Source organism: Calonectris borealis, chromosome 21 (assembly GCF_964195595.1).
Source record: "Calonectris borealis chromosome 21, bCalBor7.hap1.2, whole genome shotgun sequence".
In the NCBI taxonomy this organism is placed as follows: Eukaryota; Metazoa; Chordata; class Aves; order Procellariiformes; family Procellariidae; genus Calonectris; species Calonectris borealis.
The window spans coordinates 9,332,504-9,350,880 of record NC_134332.1 but is presented as its reverse complement, the minus strand read 5'-3'; the positions used below and the strand labels follow the sequence as shown (position 1 = coordinate 9,350,880).

General features: G+C 48.0%; 3 protein-coding genes across 8 annotated transcripts; 1 reads left to right on the top strand and 2 right to left on the bottom strand.

The window, feature by feature from the left end:
- Positions 1–541: 541 nt before the first annotated feature.
- MRPS2 (mitochondrial ribosomal protein S2) lies at positions 542–2,437 on the bottom strand. Of its 3 annotated transcripts, none has more exons than XM_075170697.1 (4): positions 2,331–2,437; positions 2,199–2,255; positions 1,830–1,959; positions 542–1,469 (listed from the first exon to the last, which is right to left on the bottom strand). In XM_075170697.1, the coding sequence occupies exons 1-4, from the start codon at positions 2,356–2,358 to the stop codon at positions 926–928; spliced, it is 759 nt and encodes a 252-aa protein (XP_075026798.1). In that variant the 5' UTR covers positions 2,359–2,437; the 3' UTR covers positions 542–925. The 3 variants fall into 3 exon arrangements, with proteins under 3 accessions (XP_075026798.1, XP_075026799.1, XP_075026797.1); XM_075170698.1 differs by having other exon boundaries at positions 2,199–2,252; positions 2,331–2,428; XM_075170696.1 differs by having other exon boundaries at positions 2,199–2,436.
- A 41-nt stretch (positions 2,438–2,478) lies between these two features.
- Positions 2,479–3,349, top strand: PIERCE1 (piercer of microtubule wall 1). Its single transcript, XM_075170699.1, has 3 exons — positions 2,479–2,689; positions 2,789–2,867; positions 3,096–3,349. Exons 1-3 carry the CDS (start codon positions 2,577–2,579, stop codon positions 3,279–3,281), a joined length of 378 nt encoding a protein of 125 aa, XP_075026800.1. The 5' UTR covers positions 2,479–2,576; the 3' UTR covers positions 3,282–3,349.
- Positions 3,350–4,180: 831 nt separating this feature from the next.
- Positions 4,181–17,939, bottom strand: PPP1R26 (protein phosphatase 1 regulatory subunit 26). Of its 4 annotated transcripts, none has more exons than XM_075170694.1 (3): positions 17,781–17,939; positions 10,264–14,376; positions 4,181–5,217 (listed from the first exon to the last, which is right to left on the bottom strand). In XM_075170694.1, exons 2-3 carry the CDS (start codon positions 14,313–14,315, stop codon positions 5,169–5,171), a joined length of 4,101 nt encoding a protein of 1,366 aa, XP_075026795.1. In that variant the 5' UTR covers positions 14,316–14,376; positions 17,781–17,939; the 3' UTR covers positions 4,181–5,168. The 4 variants fall into 4 exon arrangements, with proteins under 4 accessions (XP_075026795.1, XP_075026793.1, XP_075026796.1 ...); XM_075170692.1 differs by lacking the exon at positions 4,181–5,217 and adding an exon at positions 8,023–9,775 and having other exon boundaries at positions 17,781–17,938; XM_075170695.1 differs by lacking the exon at positions 4,181–5,217 and adding an exon at positions 8,023–9,762 and having other exon boundaries at positions 17,781–17,938.
- Between the last annotated feature and the right edge of the window lie 438 nt (positions 17,940–18,377).

Genomic DNA, 18,377 nt, shown 5'->3' with positions numbered 1-18,377 from the left:
GAGGGACCCGCGGCCTCCGCTCACCCCCCCGACCGCGCCGCCGAAAGGGCAGCAACGTGCCCGCCTTCCGCTTATATAGGGCGGGCGGACGGAAGCGCCGCGGGGACAATCCGCGCAGCGCCTTCGCTCCCACGGGCTCCCCCTGCTGGGCGGGAGGACGCAGAGCAGGGAGCGTCCGGGGCCAGGGCCGGGGCCAGACCCCTGGCCCAGACCTCTCCCCCACGCTGGCCCTCACCCCCAACGCTGCAGGACTGCCCTAAGCCCTCCCACAGAGACACAAGGCATGTTAGGAGCTGGATTTCCCTTTTCTCAGCTGCACCCTGCAGTCCCCCACCCCCTGTGGTGGTGGCAGAGGTTGGACCCCGGGACAAAGCGGGGATAACCCTGTGATGCACCGGCCAGACTCACACCCCTCCCGCTCCCAGCCTGCAAAGCCCCGCGGGTCCCCACGCTGGGGACACCCTTCACCCCCCATCCCGTGACCACAAACATTTGCTAGAGACTCCCCTGAACCTTCCCATTTCACGAGGAAAGAAAGAAAAAGGATCACAGGGCCCTTTATTGGTCAGGAAAAGGCGCGAGATACAAGCGGTGTCAGGTGAGATCACAAGCTCAGGAATAGGAAGGCCACAGGACAGAGGCGCCTCCTTGCAACAGGGACAAACACAAGGACAGGAGCTGGGTCTGGCTCTGTCTCCCCTTGCATCGCTCCGGACAATTTTTTTTTGAGCTAGAGATCCACTGCAGTTGTGACCGCCACGGGATCTCTGGGCAGCGGCAGAGCTGGGGGGTCCCTTCCACAACCAGCCCAGCTCTGCCGAAAGCTGGTGCTCTGGGTGCAGGGCCAGTCCTACAGCACCCACGGGAGCGGAGCAGGACGCCCATCGCCAAGCTGCTGGGCACGGCCGAGCCTGTCCCTAGGGCTCTAATTGCCCTCCGCTTTGCTCCGCAGCTCGTCGAAGACCTCACTCTGCCGCCTCTTGTCCTTGGCGCGGATGATGGTCATCCTGAAGAGCTTGCAGTAGAGCTCCATGGCGGTGGGGCTGTCGTCGTTCCCGGGGATGGGGTAAGTGATCAAGCAGGGGTTGCAGTTCGTGTCCACCACCCCCACCGTGGGGATGTTCATCTTGGCAGCATCCCGGATGGCCACGTGGGGCTGAAAGGCGTTGTTGAGGCTACTGAGGAAGACGAGGAGGTCGGGCAGGCGGACGCCAGACCCGAACTGGATGTGGGCATTGGTGAGCAGGCCGCCTTGCCAGTAGCGGGTGTGGGCGTACTCCCCGCACTCCCGCGCCGTGCTCTCGACCAGGTGGCAGAACTGGCGTTTGCGGCTGATGAAGAGGATGATGCCCTTGCGGTAGGCGATGTGGGCGGTGAAGTTGAGGGCCAGCTGGAGGTGCTGCATTGTCTGATCCAAGTCGATGATGTCCTGATCCAGGCGGCAGCCAAAGATGTAGGGCTCCATGAACCTGCAGGGACAGAGAGAGGGCGACACAAGGGGACGCAGGGACGGGGTGCTACAGGCATCAAGCAGTGTTTCCAAATGCGGTGTGGCCCCACAGAAACCTTCTCACACCCCAACAGATGGTACCAGAGGAGGTCTCTGCTGCGCTCTCCGCAGTGCCTGTCCCAGCCGGGCTCAGGAGGGTGCAGGTCTGACACCCCACTTGGTGCCTGCGCTGACTGGGGTCCCTGCAGTTTTGCAGGGCAGTGACTGTGTGGACAGTTCCAGACCCAGATCAACCTAGTGCAGCCCCCAAAGGGTGATGTGGTCAAGGGAAACACTCCTCATGTCAACAAGTGTTGGATCTCAAAATGGGGTCACTCACCTATGCCGACATCCCTTTTTGTGCCCCAAGTGCACCCGGGCATCAAAGAGATCTTTCAGGGAGAAGAGCTCCTTCACGTTGAAGAAGTCGGGGTGGCTGAGAGGCTCGGACAGCAGCTTGTCATCCTCGGCTGAGAGAAGGGAAAAAAAGCCATCACTACTCCCTCTTGCTGTTTGCAGGGGATGAGCCGGGACGGGAGAAAGGGCCCTGATGCGCCCATGGCCCCTTGACTGCAACAAGGGCCTGGCGATACCAGCAAGGACATTGCTCATCGCCCGGACCTAGGTGCAGACAGGGCCAGGGGTGCAGGGGCCCGGCTCGGGGGACCCCCTTTCCCCGGGGAAGGGGCCGGTGCGCGGCAGCACTCACCGCGGGGCCGGGCCGCTGCCGCCGGGGCCGGTACGCTGCTGTAGAGCCGCGGGGCTGCTGCGGGGAGAGAAACACGGGGGTCACACGGGCGGGCCGGGCCGGGCACGGGTGGGCTGGGCACGACCCGCTCACCTGCCCGCAGGAGCCGCCGCACCGCCATGCTCCGTCCCCGGCGGCCACAGGGCCAGGACGAGGAGGAGGAGGAAGGTCAGGAGGCGCCTTCCGCTTCCTGCGCGGCGGGGCGGGGGCCGGGCCCGGCCCCTGCGCCCTCCCCCGGGGCGGGGCGGGGGCCGGGCCCGGTGCGCGGAACGATCGCTGCCCGCCCGCAGCGTCACGTCGCCGGGCAACGCGCGGCCCCGCGGCCCAGTCCCGTCCCCCATGTCCCGCCCGGCGGCCGCGGGCAGCCCCGGCCCCCGCACCAGCGACTGGTACCGCACCAGCCCCGGCCTGCCCGGCCGCTTCCAGCAGCCCGCCTGCTTCCGCGGCTACGGGTGAGCGCGGCGGCCGGCCCCGGGCTGCGGCCGAGCGCGGCTCCCGGCCCCGCGGAGCCCCCCGGCACCCCCTCTCCCACCTGTGCTCTCCCCCCGCAGGAAGCCGGAGCCTCACCCCCGGTACCGGACCACCAACCAGGCCTACGGCAGCAAAGCCCCCACGGTGCACGAGGTGCCGGTAGGTAGGGGTGTGGGTGATGGAGGCACCCCACGGGCTTCGGCCAGGGGTTTCGGAGACAGCGTCTCAAAGTTTTGGCCTCTGCAACATCCCGTGGCAATGAACTCCCTGAAGCGCGTGAAGATGAAGCGCCCTTATCGTTCATCCAAGCTTCTGCATGTTGCAAGTGCTCTTGATGGTGGCATTTAAGACATCTCTTTCCTCCCCTTCCTTGTCTCGCTCTCGCAGACCTCCTTCCACGTCACCTCGCACGCGTTTTCGAATACTCTGGCCCAGTGTGGCATGTACAGAAATAACGGGCTCAACACCTCCCTGGAGAAGAGCCACGTCACCGGCCCAGACAACTTCATCACCGCCAATGACCACCTCAACTTCCACCCCAGCTACAACCCGAGCGGCCCGTCGCACTGTTAGATCTGCGGCAGTAACGACGACAATATGAAGCCACTTCAGTTTACTGCCTAGATAAAAAAAAAACCAAACACAAGCAAGCAAACAACAGCACTGATCTTATCCTAAATCTGTTGCTAAGCCTCACATGAAAGCATGACGGGAGGCACTACACCGTTGCACTGTAGCTGCTAAATGAGGTCACAAGCTATTTCATCAAGAATAAGGCAGGTTTCTATTACAGTCGCGCCCTGTGCCATCACGCTGGGACGAGGCACTCTTATTAGAGCTCTTAGCTTCAGGTTACCTCTCCTGAACGCAGACTTGGGATGCCACAGTTGTTACCACTGAGGAGAGTAAAACTGCATAGACCGGTCACGAAAATAATTCATATGGCACACTACCCTGCAGCAGATTAACACACGTGCTTCATACTATTAACCATGTAAGTCGGGATTTAATGAGAATTTTTCTCCTGAGCACAGGAAATAAAAAATTTTTCAGCTTGGTAATGTGAGACTTGCTATTACAATGTGGTGAATAGCTACAAAATTAGCAGGTTAAAGGTAGCAGTACATTTCTAAAAATAACCTCCCCAACCCAAACTGGTTTGCGTTTTTTTTTTTTTTTTGTAACAGGACTCCTATCTAGTTAAGGTCACAAATTTAGCTTTGGGGGAAAAGCAGTTTAAATCTGTGTTATCAAAACCGAGTTCAGTAATTTGTTGGGAAAAACACATACAGCCACTTTGGTACTAGATGAAAATAACTAATTTACAGAATGAATGTTATTAGGAATAACATCTTAATTTATAAAGATTTAATGTGATTAAATGTCAGTTAAATAGCTCGTATGAACCATTTTACTTAATTTATAGGCAGCATATAGTTATAAATACTAGAACAATATACATTACATATATATTTTTCCCCTTAACGTTTTCTCTGTCACTAATGATCCTTTAAACTCTTGGCTCATGTACGACGTATCATTAAAATTTAAGATTTTTAAACTGTTGCTGTACTACTTAATGAATAACCAAACTGCATGTTTTCTAGATATATTCATTAAGCCTTTGGATTTCTTGTAGAAAGCATGTTGGTCTTTCTAACATCTCAAAACTCCAATGTTTTAAGAAATTATTCAAATAAAGACAACTAATGAAAAAGAAAATGCTTTCTTAAGTTTTATTGTAACAACGGTAGTTACACAGCCAGTGAAACTGCATCATTGAGACAGTAACTGCCCTGAAAGGAACACCTTAGCACCTTTGGCTTAAAAACTAGTCTTGAAGAGAAACTAGTCTGCCTGTTTATGGACGAGAAACAGTCCTACCTTACAGGTATAACATACTGACAGTATATATTAAAAATGAGCATAATACTATTCTAGCCGTTTACTAAAAAAATAAAAATAAAAAAATAAGTGTATGTCCAGGTACCACTGCAAATGATATTCTTCAACATGTTAGAAATATTCCCTATTTGTGTCATTTTTATATAGTCTTATAAACTGCACGGGAAGCATGATGACGATATATTTAAACATACTTGCAAGGTAGAGGTATTCTGTTCAGTTAATAACATCACTAAGCAAAAATCTGAAGTCCAAAACTGAACAGGCCTGTACTTGTGCTTTTTTTAAACATTCAAACCCCAGCGTAGCTACATGTTCCTGGACCCATCAGCAAGATTTCAATCACGCCTACAAACAATTCCAGTTTTCATTGCAATGCATTTGGTCATCTCAAACAGAAGAACAGCCAGCTACATTCACCTTCGCTGAAAACACACCAATACACTGGAACAAGTAAATATGCTAAGCAGAAATGGGCTGGAAAAGTTAACTTTTTAAATATTTAACATATGAAAATAAATAAGCAACCCTCTGTCATTCACTGCTATTCTTCTATTAGACTCTAGACAATACCTGGAGCTTCTCATAACTTCCCTTTCTTCTCCTGAAATGAAAAATAAGACAAAGTGCTGAATTAATACAAACAGTTGTGACAATTTTACATATATTTTTATCCACAGATTTTTCTGCAGGTGGAATAATTTAGGGATAAGACTGCATCTTAAAAATATAAATTTAATGGCTTTTGTCACGATTTTCCACCTGTTTCCATACTTCATCTAAAAACACCCACCTCTTTTCTTCCTTGCTTTAATTTCTTCCCTTTTTGTGTTATTCTTGAACTGAAACCAGTTCCTTTGAACAGTTCTGCATGCAGCGTAGCTTACGTCACTCTCATATAGACTGTATCCTGAGATACGTTGGGGTAAGGTTATCCAATTCACTGCCACTGAGGTTTGCTGAGAAGGGAGCAACATCCAAGCCTCAGTTGCAGCCAGCCCCAGGAGACATGCCTCTACACATTGGTTTGCTCAAGACTACAGAGGTTTGCAGTTCCTCCTCCTCTCTTCTGCATACTCTGTTTCTCTGAAATGTCCTGTGTCCTCATGCCAGGTTGTTTACCTTACTTAGGTCAAAGACATATTTTCCTTGTGTTCACTTTCCTACATTTCCCTATTTTAGAGGGTTTAAGAAATACTGACCTGTTTGTTCGGATGTTAGAGACTCAATACACTTTTTAAAAAAAATTTTTAGGAAATACCTGTACAAATTCAAAATACCATCCTAAAGATGACACATTTTACTGCAGAAAATCTACCCAAAACAGTCTCTTTCTACTCTGTATTTTGAAAGCAAGATTTTCACATTTGCCAATAAAATTATGTAAGGCTACACTATCAAACCAAGACAAGCTACAGTTCTTAAATGTTTGAAAAATTAAAAGCATATACATTAATAAAAGAAATGGCAGTAGAGATGGTGTGTTCCTTCCTTGTATAAAAAGCAGCTACACATCAAAACACATGTTCCTAAAATAGCAGCAAAGAACTGTTTATAAAAAATTAAGGTAGTCCTTGTGGTCCCCTGAGGATCCTTGAAGACAGCGCTTCCTGAAGCACAGAAAAATAGTCACTGTGATAAAAATAAAACAATATACCTGTTTGCAAAGTCCTGAGCGAGCACAGATTTATCTGAGAACTCGGGTATTGCAGTAAGGACGCTGTAACTTACCAGTAGCCATAATAAAACATACTGAGTAGTTCAATTTAACACCCAAACTAGCAAGTTTTGTGCTCTGACTGAAAAAAAGTATCATTGTGTATTTTTAAAAAATATAAACCAGCACTCATTTAAAAAAAAAAAAAAAGTAACTTCTTTACATGCTTGAGTAGACCTGAGTTCATGGTTCCATGCATGTATCTACTGCAATAGATAAAGCATCAAATTAATGCCTCAGGAGAGTTGAAATAATGGAAAAAGGAGCTTGTTCTGGGCACTCACCAGAGCTATCACTGGAGTGCTGAAAAGGGCCAGGAGGGGCGTATAGTCTGTGCCTACTCTTCGGCTGCTCGTTACCATCAGTATCAATAGGAAGAAAAAAATGCTTTTGGTACTGCATCTATCAAGATTCAACCTCAAGAGATTTGTACTGCAGTCCCAAACTTGGTACCACACGCGTATGACTTGCTTATGAATTTATTCTCACTCAATATAATCTTTTTACCCCTCAGCTGTTCAACTTTTAATCTGTAATGTGTATTTTCTTATTGCTCCAAGACACCAGACTTCTCTTTTTTGAATGAGTGATGAGAACTGTACCCAGATACTGCCAGCGGAGCCATGGCACTCTTCTTATAGCTGCGGCACTAATTCCAGAGATGTTCGTTGACCCACATCCGCTGTGGGTGCTTGCTCCTCCTTGGCAAGTCAGCAATTCTCATGGGACAAAGTCTAGAAAAATTAGTTGCCAAGACCAAAGACGACTGGGAGGACTTGGAGGTAGAGGGGAATACCCACAGCATGTCGGTACAGAAACACCAAGGGTGACAGGATGGTTTGAATACCAAAACAGCAATCTTCCTTCCCTCCCTCCCACCCTGAAGACTAGCTCAGTCTCCATGCCTTCTCGGAGAACCTCAGTACTGCGTGTCGCAACGTCACCCGTGAGCAAGAAAGCGTGTTCATCCCATCCCCACAGCATCAAGGGCTCCTAGACTCACTACCACCGGTCTTCGATAGTGGGGCAGAAAGGATCATGTGCTAATCCTGGATGCTGCAGAAGCTGTGCGACAGAGGATGCCATTTAGAGATACACCGCGTGCTTTCTGACTGAATGACAGATGTCACCTGCTGAACTCTGCCCCAAAGCCAAGGAACCCCTTTTGCTAACGCTTGTGCTGGAGAGGGGCAAGCAGCGCAAGGAAAGACTCCACTTCTTAACCACAAGAAAGAAAACTGCTGTTAGGGTTTTGCTAAAACTGCAAAACCCCTTTTCACCTCCCAGAATACCCGCAACTTTTTCTGCTTATGTACTTTGTATATTCTCCTTCTTTGTTTTTTGTTATTAAGAACAATATTCCCTTAAACGGACACACCTTTAAAGATCTGGATTCTGTTTCACAGTCACAAGGAAATCACAGGCTATTGTCACACAGGGGATGATAGTCTCAGACAGCGGGTGGCTGAAGACAATAGAAGGCAAGAAGCAAGAGCAGCAGATGAACTGAGATCCTGTTCCCAGGTTCGGCTAACACAAACACTGTGATCACCTTCAAGGGTGACATCCTTTACTCACAAACGTTACAGGCACAAGCTAATTATATCTTCCGACTACAGTCAGGAGAGAAAAAAGATAACACAAAAATACTACTCACTAAAGACGATGACACAAATCATAGGAGCACTCTGGTTTCATGGTCCATAGTCAGAACCCCATTTATTAAACATTATAAACTTATCAATGTACACCATTTCCTATATACAAATCAAGTTTATCAATTTAAAAAAGTGCTGTTTGAAATTAGGTTTTATTTAAAGCACAAGGTAATTGGAATTGTATCTTAATTGAAAGTGAATCAGTTCACGAGTAGTATTGAGAACACAGACACATCGACAGGGGCACAAGACACCTTCTAAGTCTTAATGTTGATTTACTGAAAACTTTGAGAAGAAACATTCAGCTTATTTTATACAAAGAGTACATAGTGCTTCCATCATCTCTACTAAAATTAAGTATACAGTTTAATCCTTTTAAAGCAAGGTACTCTGAAAACTTCTATTTTAAAATACCAGCCTATTTACCTATTCCAAACAAAAGGCCCAAATCCTGCAACTGAATCAAGGCAGACAAAAATATATGCCTGTGTAGATGGACTGCAGGCATGTGAGCTAAGTAAAAAACACTTTTCCAAGGTATCCTACCACAAAAATGAGATGATCTAGCAAACCAACCAACCCAAGGACTATAAAAAGGTGGCCGGACAGTAAGAAATGTCAAGTGACCACTATAAACATGTTTAAAATGTAACTGCACAACAGTATAAACACACAAAGGATGTTGTTAATTTCTCTACATGCCACAGTTACTTGTTCTACTCTATGCTACGTCGTAGTTTGCCAATATTCTGCAAATGCGATCACTCCAAGGGATACTATGCGATACTGGATCCGTTCTTGACTGCTTTTGCTCCATTTTGCAACATTAAGGCCAGTCTCCAGGAAGACTGCTGAAGTGACTGAGAAACAAAGTGATACTGAGTGGTAGTTTGGCTGAGAGAAGTTCTGTAGAAGACTAGATAAAGAGAATAGCGGACCAATTCACAGAGACAAGATGTAAGAACAAACTACTCAAAGGACTTCACTATACACAAATGAAAAGGAAAGAACCAACCAACAGCTTAAATTCACACTTTTTTGATTTTTCAGTGAAACCAGCGTGGGGGCACTTTTTTTGTGATATGAACACGCTACTTCAATCCCATTTGAAGTTAGTACAAATAAAAAGATAGTCGTGAAAAATTGCTTTATTCTGGCTGCTGGAAACAGAGGCAGAGAAAGCACTACCAGTATGAAAGAACAGTGTGCTGAAAATATCCTTGGCGTTTACATTAGGGAATTCCTACAGCAAATCTAGCTTTGTTCTATTGCACAAAAATTTTAAATGAAAATAAAAGTTCACAGAAACGTAACATTTTAGAAACCACTTTTGAAAAAGAAAAGTAAGGACACTCAATTCAAGAAAGTTCCTTTAAAAAACCAAAAGCCATCGCTGGGTAACTGCAGGGCATCAAAATTAGCCTTGCGAAAAACGAGGAATTGTTTCAGCCTTGCAGGCCCAACAGTACGTAAATCTAGAGAAATCCACAGAAATCATGTTGTCTGAACAGACACGCTCCTTCACTTTTCGCAAACTGCAATTGCGCTTTGAATCATCTGCTAGCAGGAGGTTTCCAGTATTCAAAAGGTACTTTCAGCAGCTGCCGAGATCGCTTTACACAGGGCGTGCAGACAGATTGATCCATTTTATTTACCTGAATTTTGCATTTGTATCTTCACGGATGGATCTCCACACCTACAGCTGCGCTGACTTCGCTGGAGTTCTGCTTACTGAACTCGCTCCACAGTCCTCAGGGTGGGAGAACCGAGACCCCTGCATAAAACCACTACATAGGATTGTCCTAAGGCAGCTCGAATATGAACAGATGTCAGATAATCTGCTTCAAAAGCATAGCATTGCTATCAAATGCTGTGTTCTCCTAGGATCTCTTAACAGATTGCCAAATATATTCTGCGCGCAAACAGGTTTCCTTTTGATATATAATTAGAGGCCTCATAATTTAAAGCGTGATTAGCCAGTATCTTCTTATCTACAGTAACTACAGCATCCTGTAGTAATGCAAGCCCTAAAAATCATTATAAAAAATATTTCCTTAGAGCACTTTAAATAATTTACAAAATTCTACAAAAACTATGTATGTTTATCCATGATATCCCTGTTAAATAGAAGCATTTTTCACATTAGTGTGTATATGATATACAGATATCAGCATCTCCCACTGTCTCTCCTTTCACGTCTTAAAGTTTCATCAAGGTAATTACAGTGATAGTTATTTTTTAAAAAGACTGTTACTGTAAAAAAACCTGTACTTACATATTTGAAATCTTTCTTTTCAAGAGGGAATCTGGGCAGTCCCCTGCAGGTAGGTCAGTAAATTTTGCACAGGTTTTGTCTAAAACTTCCTGCCCTTGGTCCGCTTCACAAGCAGTTTCCCTATTCTGCAGGACAGGTATTTTTCCTTCCAAATTGGAGCTGGATACCTGAATTTCTTCCTGCCTGCCACTGTCCTGGCAGATAACTTTTTCTTTCTTAATGCACATCTGCATACTGTTATTTGTACATGCTCCTCCACTAGTTTTATCCACTGCTACTGCTGTCACATTTAGTTCCTGCAGTGGGCAACCTAAACTTGGATCTGGCCTCTTGTCCTGCTGGTTATTCTCCCCCCTACTGCACGCATGTATACCCTGCTGAGATGCGTCTCTGCTAACTTTATCTGCTTTTACCACTGCCATACTGTGTTCAGGGCGTGGGGGATCTAAATTTGAACTGGCCCAGCTGCCTTTGTGGATATCTCCTTCCTCAATCCGCATCTGTGTGTTCTCAGCGTTGGATGCTGCTCTGCAAACCTTATCTACTTTTACTGCTGCCACACTCTGCTCCTGCAAGGGGAGACTCGAGTGTGAATCCGACCGGTCGCCTGAAGCATTAGCCTTTCTGCAACCCTCTGCTTCCTCTTTGTTATACAAAGGAGCAGCCTCCAGTCTTTCACAGGTTTCTGCTACGTGGGGACTTGACACTTCCACAGAGAGCTTCTGAGAAGAACTGGATTCTTTTATTGCTGTTGTATACTCCCCACTAAATTCACCTTTTGGCAAGGGGGCTCCTCTTCCCTGGTTAAGTACGTCTGTATCCTGGGAAGTTACCTCCGTTCCTAACGCACTGCTCTGGGCGAGCAAACGCTCTGCTTTCTGCCTCTTGTTCAAAAGCATGGATTTCTTCCTGTCCCGAGCATATTTCAAACCTGCAATAAATTTACTCGAAATTTTTAGGGGAAAGGTATTCTTTCTTTTAGATCTAGACTTTGCATTAATTACTTTTCGTACTTTACAACCTTCATTTCTGCTGGTTTTAGGTGGAAGCATTTTCTGCATGGGCTCTGTATTAGGGACATCCTTTTTACCTGTTGTGTTTCCAGATAACTCACCACCAGCAACACCTTTAACCCCCACCACTCCTTGCTTAGCTTTTGACTGACCAGTAGTATGAAGATTAACACGCTCTGCAGAGGAAGCCGATTTCCCACTGCCATGTAACATTGCACTTTTCCCTTCCGTTCTCTGAGAGTTCTTCAACTCATCAGTTTGCTGAGATACCTCAGTCTTTTTACTCTGACCCAGCATGAGGTCAATCTCATTTTCAACCAGCTGTTGCTTTGCTTTTCCTTTATTAGCAGTTTGTTTGGTCACTCTCAATAGGTCCAGAGTTGCATCATCTTTTTGTATTTCTGAATTGCTTGCAGAGTCTTTAGCCTTTTCTGCCAAAAACTTCCTAATTTCTTGTTCGATGCTGTCATCGCTGTCCACTGAACTGCTGTCATCAGCGTCTGATGCAGCTGTGAAAGTACATTTTTTATTTTTAGCTACCCGCAGGTTATTCTGGTTTGAAATTGGTTTAGGTTTAGATCCTTTTTTAAGCTGTAAGTTAAACTCTAAGTTCTTCATGGTTTCTGGTTTTTCATTGGTAAGTTTGACATTTATGTTGTCTGCAGGATTTTTGATTGCATTCTCTTTCACAGCCTTTCTAGGTTTTGAGAGGCAGCTTTTCAGTAGCACGGGATTTTTACATTTCCACTCATTTTGTTGGAGGCTACTAAATTCATCTAGCAGCTGAGTTTCTGTCTCGCTAAATCTGACTCTCTTCTTGCACTGAGATTTCTGGTCCTTGGACTTCTTCTTTAATTTTCTTTTAGACCGTAGAAGGTCCTTGATAGCACTATCAAGGTCCTCATCACTATCGAGAGAACTGCTCTCATCATCCGAACCATCCCTCTCTTGAGTTTGGATGGTATTTTTCACAAGCTTTCTTGCACTGCTCTGAACCTGCATAAAAGGGTTTACAGAGTCCAAGGCCACACATCTACCAACAGATCTGGATAATTCGGAAGACATCAGCTGCTGCTGCCTAGTCTCTTTGCTACTGAGCCTTTGAGCATCACAGAGTTCTGCAGGGCTGCGCAGGGCACACCCCTCTTGGAGCACAGGGAATTTTGAATAGTTACCTGGCTGGAAAAGTCCTGTCTCCAGCTGTTCACGTGTTTTTGATGCACCTTGTTTCGCTATTCTGCCTTCCCTTTTAAGTCTCCTTTTACGACTCAATGATAGCTTCAGTGTTTTGGGAAGAGAAGGCTCAAGGGTACCGGTGAGGCTGTTTTGATCAGAAGGCAAAGGCATTTGGATTGAGTGTGACAGGCTGGGAGGCTTTGTTCCAAGGCTTTCTGACTGTGCTTTCAGAGCCAAAAAAGCCCTGATTTCTTGCTCTATACTATCATCACTGTCCACAAGGCTGCTGTCACTTTCACAACGGGAGGACGAGAGAAGCTGGGGAGAAAAGAAGGAGTCTGCAGTGAGTGATTTGTTGTCACTTCCAATTTGGGATGGCATGATTGTTTTGGAAATATCAAGGATAGCTTCCGCACACATGAGTTCTGCAGATGTGTCTGCTCTGCAAGAGGCCTGCAATGTGAGCTCGCAAGCAGCAATCTTGTTTTCCGGAGGTGCAAAATGTCTGGCTTTTTTCAGTGGTTTAAACAGCTTGTTAAATTCATTGCTGGTGCTTTCTAATTCTGTTGACTTTGAATTAATTTCTTTTCTCTTGTTGCTTATAGGGCTTTTATGGATTTCTGGTGAGGCACTTTTTGTTGAGCTAATTGTCAGGCTTGCAGAAATGTCCGCCATACCCTTTGTATCAAATTGTTCCCTCTGCAAAGGGACACAGTCTGTTGCATGACCTGCCTCTTTCCTGATTTTCTCCAGCTGATAAAGCTGAATGGCTTCTTCAATGCCATCATCGCTACTTGAGTCAGATGTGTGCATACTCTCGTTGATAAGTGCTCCCCTCGTCTCCCAGTAATTAGCTCCATTTTCTTCATTTTGCTCCACTAACCAGGGCTGGCTGGCAGTGGCCATTTCTAGATACGCTTGGTTCACCTGGCTGAAATCACTAGGCTCTTCCGGGAGTTTAGACTGCGAACACTTGGACTGCGTGCTGGTTTTCTCTAGCTTGGGACGGTGTCTCAAGAGGAGCGCATTGCAATCTTGCTTTAGAGCACCACAGTTTGTTTTGTTAGTTGTTTCTTTGTTGCATTTTAGGACAGATCTCACATGGGAATCTTTTTTATCCTCCCCGATTACGCACTTACTAATTTCTTGCTGCTTCTTCTCATTCAGGAACTGCACTATTTCAGCTTGTATGCTCTGTTCAAAAGAGTCATCGCTACTGATGCTCTGAGGGGAAGCAGGCTGTAGCCTTTTACCAATTCCCAGGTGGTCAGACAGGTACTCTTCTGAGAGCATCTCAGCTTTAAATTTCACAGGGAGAAGATTACTAGCCATTTTGTTCTGGGAAAATTCTCTCTTAAACCTTTTGTCTCTGCTTATATTCTCAGAACATTCTGCATTCCTTTGCAATGACTGGTCGCTTTTGCTTTTTGCTTTCAAGTACTCTTGAATGGCTTCCTCTATATCTCGGTCAACAGAATCATCACTATCAGAGTCAAGCAAGAGAGCCCTAAACCCCACGTTCTCTTCCACTTCAGTGTCGTCTGAATCAGCAGGGCAACCACACTTGGTATACTGAGGATGCTTCCGTAGCAATGTGGTGCTAGATGTGACTCCGTTACTATTGCCCTTTTCTCCCTTTTGTTTCTTCTGCATAATACAGTCATACTCATTGTTCATACCCAGGGGAGACTCTTGACTTTGCAGGTTGTTTATGATCATCTGAACTTTTGCACTTACAGAGGTTCTAGTGACATCCCCTTCAGATTCAGAGAAGCAAACGGGATATCTACAATTCCTTGCTGGTCCAAAGGACTCCCATTTAGTCTGAAGAGCTACCAAAGGAGAAGCATTCATAAGGAACATTCTAGCAGACAACGGCAAAGTCCACAACGGAACAGTGTTTCAGACTGGTCTCTCTTCCATCCTACAATAAAGAAAGAGAAAAATATTTTTTATTACACATCTACCATCTAGAAGTTCCATGTAATAATACTGGTAACATAAATTGTAAATTATTAACACTCAGACTTACTACGCCAGATAATCACAAGAGTTACTCCTCAACATCACTTTAACGGGTAAATCAGTCACTACTGCCATTAAGGATAAGACAGAGAACTCATCATTTGTGGTTTTCAGTATTTTCTGGCACCACCATAATCCAATTCAGGTAATTATCTTCACCTCCGAAACTCTTCCTGCACTTTTCGTTGAAGGTCGCACTCTCTTTTGCGCACGCTCCTAAATAACCATGTATTGTCAAGACTCACAAAGAATCACTCTGATGATACTTCAGTGCACAGGTGTGTGCAATCCCCTTCTGCACAAACATCAGCTTAAGATTTTTGCAATGAACTTTGTGGCAAAAAAGAAAGAACAATTTTAAGGGAACCTTTCATAAAAAAGTGGAGTTGATGGGAGTGGAGAACCCTGCAAAATATTCTGCTCCCTCTGTTTCCTTTGGCATAATTGCCCTTTTTAAAGAACTCTCGCCATGCATAGCTCAGCTTTTCAGTTTTACAACAAAACCAATGTTGGCTCTGCCCACAGGTATATAATGGGCAGATGTGAAACAAGCTTGCCCATGATCCGAGATGGTGGAACACAAACCAACTCTTATTCAAAGAGCAGAGTAACTGCATTAGCATGATGCCTGAACTCACACGCTAGCCCGAAACAGCTTTTACTAGTTCTGGCTTCGCATTAAGCACACACAACTGAGGGGCTTGAGGCAGCTCAAAGAGAAGGAAAGGGAGCCTATTTCTTCCTGAAACATCCTATGCAGCAATAACCCTGAGACATCAATCATTCTGGCCTCACCGCAGGGTAAAAGCTTTTGGTAAACACAAATCTTTAGGAGTTTGCAAAAGCAGGATGAAGATTATGAACTATTCTTTGTATTATAGCAGAAACCCCAAACAGAATGAAGCCCTGTTTCATTGAAAAGGGAAAAAGGCCATCCAGAAAACGCCAGATAACACCCCAAAGAGTTCACAACTTCCACACGGTCCCCTGAGGGCTGAAGGTTTCACTTGCAGCATCATTTGGTGGGGTCAAAACAGTATCTGGCTGACACAAGGCATACAGCAACCCCAACAGAAAGCTGCAGCAGGAGAGCGGTTCTTCACGCCCAATTCACAGTCTCCCACACAAACCCAGCGAGCCCCGACTGCAGCATGGGACCGGACTCTACCGACTTACAGACATGCTTCTGCCTCTGAATCCTCTCCGACCTTGCCCTTGTCAATTATTCTCTAGTTCTGGTTTCAAATTAATCAGTGGCAATAAATATTTTAAAGAATTAATGATTCCAAACTCCTTAAAACTTTTAAGTATATTTATTTGCTACTGAGAGTAAGATAACAGACAAGCCAGGTAAAACAATTCTTTATCACTTTTAAAAAGAGCACAGTGCTCCAACGAAGAACGTTATATTTAACATGACAAATCCTTTTGTCAAAATTATTCTGTGACCTGTGCTCAGGGAGCAGTTTTATTGCCATCTGGTTAGTAGAGTAGAATATTCTTGAAATCTTACTGACCAAGGCACAGTCGCCCTGAACATGCCTTACATGACGTCTTCAGAGCGATTAGCTCTGAACACACTACTAATAATGCTCTTGCCGCTTCTTTTGCTAGTTCTCTGCCGCAGAACGTCTTAGCAGAATACATTTTAACCCAAGCTCTGGACATCCGTTTCTGATTTTCTCTTCCTCAGTGGTAATTCCTTTCAAAACATCGTTCCTGCAGAATTAAAGTTTTAAGTGTAGTGATTGAGAACATCCTTCCTGGGATGGAACCTGGAGCAACCCAGCACACGCTGTTTTAAATTCCACCTTTTAGTCAAATGAAGATAGTTTAGACTGATTTCTGCTCTACGCGTGCCAATAAAGCACAGTGCTCCTGACCGTTTGTGTATTTGGCCATGAACTAACCGGGGAGGCGTCTCACAAGCAGTACGACACGACACGGGTCAGAACCCCAACTTCCAGAAACACGTGAACGAACACACAATTTCTAAAGTAGCCTGAACACATTCACTGGGGCAAACATAAATTAAAAACATTCTTCCCTGTAATAAGCAGCTAAGGATCAAAAAGACAGAAATTAGAATACCTAATTATCCTGAAGAAATGCAATTAACACACTTAAACTCCCAGCTTCATTTTAAAAAACCCCAAACTTATGTCCTATTAACATATTTCCACAGTTTCCAGGAAAGGGGCAGGTGCCTCCGTCACCCTGCGCTGCAAGAATTACGCGGGACTGGGATGAACTTTCCCGCCCCAGCGCTGCTTCAGGGCAGGGCCCCCACCCGCGTGTGCGGGCTGTGAGGGGGCACCCACCCAAGGGCACCCACGGAGAGTGTGAGCGGACACCCGGGGGCACCTGGAAGCTACGTGAGGGAGGATATGAGGGGGCACCCACCTGGGGGGCACCCACAGAGGATGTGAGGGGGCACCCACTGGGGAGAGCACCCACAGAGGGTGTCTGAGGGGACATGAAGGGACACGCACCGGGGGGCACCCACAGAGGGTGTGAGGGGACACCCACAAGGGCTGTGGGAGGGTACATGAGGGGGCACCCACTGGGGAGCACACCCACAGAGGGTGTCTGAGGGGACACGAAGGGACACTCACCGGGGGGCACCCACAGAGGGTGTGAGGGGACACCCGCAAGGGCTGTGGGAGGGTACATGAGGGGGCACCCACTGGGGAGCACACCCACAGAGGGTGTCTGAGGGGACACGAAGGGACACTCACCGGGGGGCACGCACAGAGGGTGTGAGGGGATGTGAGGGGGCACCCACCTGGGGGGGCACCCAAGGAGGGTGTGAGGGGACACCCACAGGGGCTGTGGGAGGGTACATGAGGGGACACCTACCCGGGAGCGCACCCACAGAGGGTGTCTGAGGGGACACGATGGGACACTCACCGGGGGGCACCCACAGGGGCTGCGTGAAGGGGCACCCACCTGGAAAAGCGCCCACAGAGGGTGTGAGGGGAGATGAGGGGACACCTTCCCGGGGGGGTACCCTCCGGAGCTCTGTAAGGGGACATGAGGGGACACCCACCCGGGCGGCACCCACAGAGGGGGTGTGAGGGGACACCCACCGTGGGGGGACGCCTGGAAGCGGTGTACGCGGGGCCACCGCCGCGGGGCGCCCCGCCCGCTGCCCGCGGCCAGCCGGGCCCTGCCCGCGCCGCCATGGCTCCCCCTTCCCGCCTTCCGCCGCCCTCGGCCGGCCGCGCCGGGCCCGTGCCCGGACCTGGGCCTCGGCCTCAGCCGGGCCCCGCCGCGCCGCCCCGCCCGCCCCCCGGCGCTCACCTGCCGCCGCCGCCGCGGGGGGAGGCCGAGAGGGGTGGTGGTGGCGGCGGCGCCCGGCCCGGGCTCGCCGCTCCGCGCCGCTCCGCCGGGCTCCGCTCCGCCGCTGCCCGCCGCGCTGGTGCAGGGGCGGGCGGCGCTTCCTTCCCTGCCCCCGGGGAGCGGGAGGCATGCGCCGCAGGGCTCCACCGGGGAGGCGGGGGCGACCGCCCGGCCCTCCGCGGCCGCCGGCTCTGCCCGCGGGAGCGGCGGGGCGGGGAGGGGCCGGGCCGGGCCGGGCGGCCTCGCCGCCGGGGCACAAAGGCAGGCGCGGCCGCCCCGGGGCCCGGCGCGGAGCGAAGGGAGGCTGGAGCCCGTTTAAGGATTGATAGCGGACGGTCCGGCGGGGAGGAAGGCGAGCGGAGGGAGGAAGGCCCTGGGGAGCTGGGGCCTTTTGCAGACCCGGGGCAAGATTTGGGCCCCAAACCCCGATCCTGCAAATGCTGACCAGCTCTGTCCCGGCGGGGACTTTGAAAACACACGTACTGGGCCTTTGCACCATTTACTTTTGAGACGAGTCTAGTACAACGCACAGGAGGAGAATAATTCGTCGTGCTCCCT

Coding starts and splice junctions, on each gene's coding strand:
- MRPS2 (XM_075170696.1), bottom strand. CDS start 2,358: ATGGCGGTGCGGCGGCTCCTGCGGGCAGGTGAGCGGGTCGTGCCCAGC. Junction 1,960..2,198: donor GGCAGCGGCCCGGCCCCGCG/GTGAGTGCTGCC, acceptor CCCTTCTCTCAG/CCGAGGATGACAAGCTGCTG. Junction 1,470..1,829: donor AAAAAGGGATGTCGGCATAG/GTGAGTGACCCC, acceptor CTGTCCCTGCAG/GTTCATGGAGCCCTACATCT.
- PIERCE1 (XM_075170699.1), top strand. CDS start 2,577: ATGTCCCGCCCGGCGGCCGCGGGCAGCCCCGGCCCCCGCACCAGCGAC. Junction 2,690..2,788: donor GCCTGCTTCCGCGGCTACGG/GTGAGCGCGGCG, acceptor CTCCCCCCGCAG/GAAGCCGGAGCCTCACCCCC. Junction 2,868..3,095: donor CCACGGTGCACGAGGTGCCG/GTAGGTAGGGGT, acceptor TCGCTCTCGCAG/ACCTCCTTCCACGTCACCTC.
- PPP1R26 (XM_075170692.1), bottom strand. CDS start 14,315: ATGTTCCTTATGAATGCTTCTCCTTTGGTAGCTCTTCAGACTAAATGG. Junction 9,776..10,263: donor AAAAGAAAGATTTCAAATAT/GTAAGTACAGGT, acceptor AATCCTATGTAG/TGGTTTTATGCAGGGGTCTC.